This window comes from Labeo rohita, chromosome 5 (genome assembly GCF_022985175.1).
Source record: "Labeo rohita strain BAU-BD-2019 chromosome 5, IGBB_LRoh.1.0, whole genome shotgun sequence".
NCBI classification, from domain to species: domain Eukaryota; kingdom Metazoa; phylum Chordata; class Actinopteri; order Cypriniformes; family Cyprinidae; genus Labeo; species Labeo rohita.
In genome coordinates, this window is record NC_066873.1 from 21861730 (window position 1) to 21869428 (window position 7699).

The 7699-nt window shown below is 36.3% G+C and overlaps 1 protein-coding gene across 1 annotated transcript; it reads right to left on the minus strand.

Moving 5' to 3' along the window:
* Positions 1-213: 213 nt before the first annotated feature.
* On the minus strand, positions 214-7526 carry tmem175 (transmembrane protein 175). The gene is made up of 10 exons (XM_051109697.1): positions 7241-7526; positions 6986-7024; positions 6378-6475; positions 6226-6277; positions 6107-6142; positions 5877-5960; positions 5626-5790; positions 4467-4548; positions 3514-3649; positions 214-2622 (listed from the first exon to the last, which is right to left on the minus strand). The coding sequence occupies exons 1-10, from the start codon at positions 7439-7441 to the stop codon at positions 1953-1955; spliced, it is 1563 nt and encodes a 520-aa protein (XP_050965654.1). The 5' UTR covers positions 7442-7526; the 3' UTR covers positions 214-1952.
* Positions 7527-7699: the final 173 nt, after the last annotated feature.

Below are 7699 nucleotides of genomic sequence, written 5' to 3' on the forward strand. Positions count from 1 at the left end.
TTTTAATGGGTTTTCAGTAGTAAATATTTACCAGAACACAAACTAAATAATAAGTTATGGGCAATACTGGGGGGAAAAAAGAGATTATTATTATTATTATTATTATTATTATTATTATTATTATTGCAATGCTACATTTGGTGAATAAACTTCACTTTTGACTTACTCTCAGTGTGCTCACATTCATTACACAATTTCAGTCTTCCACCAAAGTACTTCTGCAAGCAGCATTTGAGTTTATTCTCAAAATTGTATCTTTGTTTGTTGTTAAACAGTAACATTTGAATGGACACATCTACAGTAGTTCCCAAAAAAAAAGGCAGACTATTAAAACACTTAATGTGAAAAAATCAAGAACTTAGGATGACAATTAAAATGTTTGACAAGTGCACTTTACGTATAACATCTTATAGTATGGTAATAACATTTAGATGAAATACTAACAAAACAATCTCAAATGCCACAAACACAATCATAATGGCTTATGAATCTTGATTATCTCTACATGCTCCATTCCAATCAGACTGTAAGTGCAACAGTGACGTCATTATTTAATCTAAGGTGCATCACTAGTTTCATTGTCGCATGAAATGAGTAGATTTATGTAGAGCATTACAAAAACCTGGAGAAAGCATTCAGACATTTATGTAGTTATATGAAAGATTTCCTCCACTGGAACATCCCAAAACTTAAATTGCAGCTCCTTACGAAAAAAAAAAAAAAAAACTTAAGGGATAGTTCACCCAAAAATGACAATTCTATCATTAATTACTCACCCTCATGTTTTCAAAGACCTTCGTTCATCTTCTGAACTCAAATTAAGATATTTTTGAAGTCTGAGAGCTTTTTGACCCTGCACAGATAGCAACACAGCTGACACATTGTTAAAATGGTTAAAATAGTCCATGTGACATCAGTGGTTCAATCGTAATGTTATGAAGTTAAAAGAATACTTTTTGTGAGTGTGGTACTGTCATGAACATGTGTCAAAGACCAGGGTTGCCAGGTTTTCACAACAAAACCCACCCAATTGCTACTCTAAACTAGCCCAAAAGTAGCCCCTGGGTCTCCTATTAAAAATCACGTTCTGGGGGGTAAATATTATGCTATTGGGGTCGCTTAAACCCACGGACATGGAAAACCACCCACAGCAAAAGTGTTAAAGTAGCCTAATTCCGTGGGACTTGGCAACACTGTCGAAGACTGACAGTGATGAGAAGAAATTGTTGGATAAAGTCGTTATTTTTGTTTTCTTTGCACACAAAAAGTATTTATGTAGCTTCATAAAGTTAAGGTTGAACCACTAATGTCACATGGACTATTTTAACAATGTCCTTAATACCTTTCTGGGCCTTGAACGTGTCAGTTGCATTGCTGTCTATGCAGGGTCAGAGAGCTCTTGGATTTCATCAAAAATATCTTTTTGTGTTCCAAAGATGAACAAAAGCCTTACGGGTTTGGAACGACATGAGGGTGAGTAATTAATGACAGAGTTTTCATTTTTGAGTGAACTATCCCTTTTTAGTGCAAAAGTCAAAATAATGTAAAACTAAAACCAACATAACTAAACATAATCTAAAAAAAACTTTTGTAGTTCTTATTGTTTGAAATTAGTGAAAACCTCTATGTAATTAATTCACATTAAAATCTGAACATAAAAACAATGTTTTAACATGCTAATAAAAACATTAAGATGCTAAAAAAAACTTTTTTGTGCATTTCTGTAAGGAGAAAAAAACTCTGGTTCTCCTGCCCACTGCTATGACATTGAAGACTCAACATTCATCAATCACTTCCACAGTCGATTACACTAAATGAGAGATTTGACCGATATGGACGTCTTCTGCAGCACAAAGCTGTCAGCTGCAGTATTAATCATAAACAATAGCGCTGGGAATCTAGCCTAACCTTAATTTTAGGTCAAACATTGAGGCGTTCCTCTCCGTTCCCTGCTAAGTCACTATATCATTAATGGGCAGCTGTAAGTCCTCGTCCTCTACTGGAACACTGTCCAAATCGTTCCTCACAGGACAAAAGAGCCATCTGATGATCGCCAGCGCCACACGAACCACCAGCCTCAGAATAAGAAAAGCAAACGGCACGCCAATCTCCATCATGTGAAAGATAGACGTGCTGAAGCGGCTCAGGACGCAGGTGAAAACGAATGCCCCGAGAGCCACGCAGGGGTAGAGGGAGAGCTTGGCTAACATAAAGGCGTGTTCTCGACCGCCGTAGCGCACATATGGATGCAAAGTCTCACGCTCTGTAAAAAGCGCCGTTACCCACATTGCTAGCTGGAACAGACCGGCGAAGAAAATAATGACGCAGCTGATCTGCACGGCCTCCAGCTCGTTGCGGGAGCCTCTGGGAAATTCATGTGTGAGCTGGTAGGCGAGCGGCAGGCCGCCTACAAAAGCCAGGGAGAATGTGTTGAATAGGCCCATGAGGCGAGTGGCCTTTGTCACATGCAGGAAGAGAGAGTGATGAACGAACCACAGCAGGCCGACGGTGGCGAAGGAACCGAAGTAGGCCAGGTACTCGGGGCCGTACTCCTGAAGCGCAATGATGAGGTTATCGTCAAACTCCTTCTTTACCACAGACGGATCAGGCACGTTGTCTTCACTGTGTAAGAAGACAGTTTATTAAGCTTTAAAATCTACTGGTTAGCTTTAAGAAATGACCTTTGAGACATATTGCTGATTTTGACATTAACAAGATATTTAAAGAGATGAAAATTCTGTCATTAATTACTCACCCTCATGTTTCTCCAAACCTGTAAGATCTTCGTTCATCTTTAGAACACAAATTAAGATGTTTTGGTGAAATCCTAGAGCTTTCTGACCCTGCATAGACAGCAACACAACTGACATGTTCAAGGCCCAGAAAGGTAGTAAGGACATCATTAAAATAGTCCATGTGGCATCAGTGGTTCACCAGTAATGTTAGGAAACTACGAGAATACTTTTTTTGTGCAAAGAAAAAAATAATGATTTTATTCAGCAATTTGTCAGTGTTCGACGTACGTTCATGACAGTACCACAACACATTGTGGTACTCCCGTGGTACTCTTGTGAACGTGTGTCCAAGACTGACACAAAAGAGAAGAAATTGTTGAATAAAGCTGTTATTTTTGTTGTCTTTGCACACAAAAAGTATTCTTGTAGCTTTGTAACATTACTGTTGAACCACTGATGTCACATGGACTATTTCAACAATGTCCTTACTACCTTTCTGGGCCTCAAACGTGTCAGTTGTGTTGCTGTCTATGCAGGATCAGAAAGCTCTCGGATTTCATCAAAAATATCTTAATTTGTGTTCTGAAGATGAATGGAGGTCTTACAGGACCAACATGAAGGTGAGTAATTAATGATAGAATTTTCATTTTGGGTGAACTATCCCTTTAAAATGATACCAAAGAGAAGCACAGTGCAAATTTTTTGTCACTGGAAAGTATTTGAACTAGAGGTCTGTCAGATCCAGTAGTGACAAAATTGCTTTAGAAGGGATACAAACCAAATGTCTAAGATGAGCAGCGTGGCTACGATTGCATACACCCCATCGCTGAAGGCCTCCACTCGCTCTTTACTCAAAGGTTCACTTGGGTGGTAGGTGTAGAAGGGCACAGAATCTGGGCTGTCTTCCACCTGACCTGAGTTTATTGAAAAAAAAAAAAAAAAAAAAAATTATGTATTATGTATTACTCCAATTACATTACAGATCAAAAGTTTGGGATCAGTAAGTTTGGGATTTAAAGGGTTAGTTTACCCAAAAATGGAAATTCTGTCATTAATTACTCACCCTTATGTCGTTCCAAACCCGTAAGAACCTTCAGAACACAAATTAAGATATTTTTAGCTTTATGACCCTTTAGCGTTGCTGTCTATGCAGAGTCAGAAAGCTCTCAGATTTCATCAAAAATATCTTGAGTATAAATGAGGGTGAGTTATTAATGACAGAATTTTCATTTTGGGTGAACTATGTCTTTAAAAAAGGAATACTTTTGTTGAGCAAGAATGCATTGAATGACGATTTCCATTTCAAATAAATGTTATTCACAGTTTCTACAAAAATATTAAGCAGCATATCTGTTTTCAACATTGACAATAATAAGAAAAGTCTCTTGAACAGCAAATCAGCATATTAGAATGATTTCAGAAGCATCATGTGACCCTGAATACTGGAGTAATGATGCTGAAAATTCAGCTTTGCCATCACAGAAATAAATTACATTTTAAAATATATTTAAATATAAAACAGCTATTTTATACCGTAATAATATTTGCAATATTACTGCTTCTACTGTATTTTTATCAAATAAATGCAGCATTGGTGAACGTAAGTGACTTCTTTCAAAAGCATTAAAAAATCCCACCAAACCCCAAACTTTTGAAAACTGGTGTATGTGAAATTACAAAACTTCCAGTATACAACACAAGAATTAGACAGTAAAGTGATTTTGCTCTCACCACCGATGGCTTTACTCCGGATCCATTTTAAACACTGAGAGATGTAAGGCAGGAATATGACAATAGCCAAAATGATGTAGGACTGCCAGAGTAAAAAAATATAAATACAAATGATTCATGAAAATATTATAACATGCAAATATTATAAAATGTTATGTGTAATTAATTTTAAAAAATGTATGTTTAAAAATATGCATTTAAATAATAAAATAAACTATGTACACTACCAGTCAAAAGTTTCTGAACAGTAAGATTTTTAATGTTTTTTAAAGTCTCTTCTGCTCACCAAGCCTGTATTTATATAATCCAAAGTACAGCAAAATCTTGAAATATTTGTACTATTTAAAATAACTGTTTTCTGTTTGAATATTTAAAAATGTAATTTATTCCTGTGATTTCAAGCTGAATTTTTAGCATCATTACTCCAGTCACACGATCCTTTAGAAAACATTCTAATATTCTGATTTGCTGCTCAAAAACATTTATTATTATTATGTTGAAAACATCTGAGAAGAATTTTTTCAGGTTTCTTTGATGAATAAAAAGTTCAGAAGAACAGCCTTTATCTTTTGTAACATTATAAATCTCTTCATCATAACTTTTGATCAATTTAAATAATCTTTGCTAAATAAAAGTATAAAAAAAATTATACTGACTCCAACCTTTTTAATGGTATAGTGTATAATGTTACAAAAACTTTTTATTTCAGATAAATGCTGGTCTTTAGATCTTTATATTCATCAGAGAATCCTGAAAAATGTTCTCAACTGTTTTAAATATTGATAATAATAATAAAAATGTTTCTTGAACAGCAAATCAGCATATTAGAATAATTTCTGAAGGGTCATGTGACTGGAGTAATGATGCTATAAAACATGTAGATTGATCACAAGAATAAATTACATTTTATAAAATATACAAATAGAAAGCAGTTATTTTAGTTAGCAGAAATATTTCACAATATTACTGCTTTTGCTGTATTTTGGATCAAATAAATGCAGGCTTGGTGAGCAGAAGAGACTTCTTTAAAAAAAAAAAACATTTTAAAAAATCTGTTTACAAACTTAAACTTAATTTTACCAGTAAATACATTTATTATATTTATATAAACACTGTAATTGGCTTCCATAGTTTGTACTAATAAATAAACGTCATGTACCAGTGGGATATAGATGACTGAAAAGATACTGGCAAACAAGCACATGATAGGAACTCTCATGATGACTTCAAGGATGCGTCGCTTGTAATAAGCCTGATTCTCAGACATTTGGATCTGATCATTGAGGAGGAAAGGACGACCGAATCCATACAAGACGATCAAGGCCTACAAACACAAAAAGCATGACTGTACAACAAAACTCAAAGCATCTTCTGCTGGTCATGTTGTTCAGCACATGCAAGTGTTCTCACCTGAATTAAACCAATCACCATGACACAAGCACAGAAGAGAAGGATGCCCAAAATATTATTAGGGAACGTTGCCATGAGAGAGAACTATAAGAAGATAAACAAACAAAAAATAAAATAAGTCAAAAACCAGCAGAGACTTTATTTCCCTTAAATGAGGCAAAAGAGAAGTACATTGTAGATGAATTGTGCTGTACTAAGCAATCTTTTAAAACGTCAGTAGAATGACTCACTGTGTATGGTAGAAAGGTTATAAGCATCATACATGCCTGCAATAGAATAGAAATGAGATGTTTCAAAAGTCATTACACTTCTCAAAATGAACATACAGCAACATCTGTGGTGTTCTTACCAGGTTAAGCAGCGCAAGAGTGTCGTCAATGCGCTCAATGACTTGAAACAACCTGAAACCAAATGCTTAAATGAAATCTTTATGCAAATGAATGAAAGCAGCAGTTACATGAAGTTAATTCTTGACAGAGTGTAATGCTTGAGGGCTCTCACCGGATATGTGCAGCCCAAGCAACAGTGACGATCAAAAAAGTCATCAAGTAGACAGCAACCTTGGTGGTGAGCAAAGCCTGAATACTCTGTTTCAGTTCCTGAACACAGAGACCAGTTAGATAAAAATACAACAGTTTTGTGTTTCTTTTGTATTTGTCTTATAGGAACGGTTCACCCAAAAAAGATTTATACACCCTCATGTTTATCAGAGAGACAGTACTTTAAAACAGTATTTTATCTGCTATAATGACAAGACTACTCATTTTCAAAGGAGTTTATTTACAGAAAGCAACAGCTTTCAATAAGTATTATTTTAATGATTATTAAATTATTTTAATTCTCCAGCATCCCCTCTGTGGAAGTGTGCTGAGGCCCCCTAGTTGGTCCTGGCTCCCTAACTAAGAACCACTGCTGTAAACCCACATGACTTAATTGCTTCTGGAACACAAATATAGACTACAGACAAGACATTACACTTTCTTTCGTGTTTGTCTGCTTTCCATGGAAGTCACACGAATATGGATCAGCATGAGGGTGTGTCAATAACAACTATATTTTCATTTTTGGGTGAACTATTTCTGGAAGGGTAGCATAATATAAGTTTTCACCTCATTATCTTGAAATTTCGTATGTGCAACAGGCAATATCTGTGAACACAAGAAAATCATGACATGCATAATTATACAAAACATACATTTCATAAACCCAGGCTTTAAGTTGATCCAGGAGAACAGGTGATTTATAGCAAATAATGACGGTTTATCATATACTAGCTGTCATGTGGACGTCTGTTGAAGTGTGCATTCAAGGCAGTAAAATGTCCCACGCCTTGTCTAAACAAGGCTCTCCTTGAGTTTCCTCACCATTACAGTGGCAATGATGGAGATGAGCGCATCACTATAGGCAAGCAGGCGATGTGATGACTGCGTGCTGCTGTATCCGTCCTTATCCGACGACGTGACGCTTTCCAGAAAGGAATGCGAGTGATTCCTCGGCGTCCGGATCTTCTCCATTTCTTCGTCATCGTGGTGCTCAATTATTTCGCTTTCACCATTTTCTCCCATGACCGCGGCGGTGTGTGGTGTCAGTGGACGGCGCAGGCATGAAGCCACAGTAGTTTTGTTTGCAAACACCGATGACACAATATCAGCTGACCGGAAGTTAGCGTAGCCTGATTCGTAGAACGTATCGTTCATTTGAGTCGACTCTTTGTAATAAAACATTTGGCTCGGTCACAAAGCCGAGCTGAACGATTCGTGGGACTCGGACTCGGAGGTTCTCGAGATAAATTAGAGTCGTTTTTTTCGTAATTATCAGAGAAA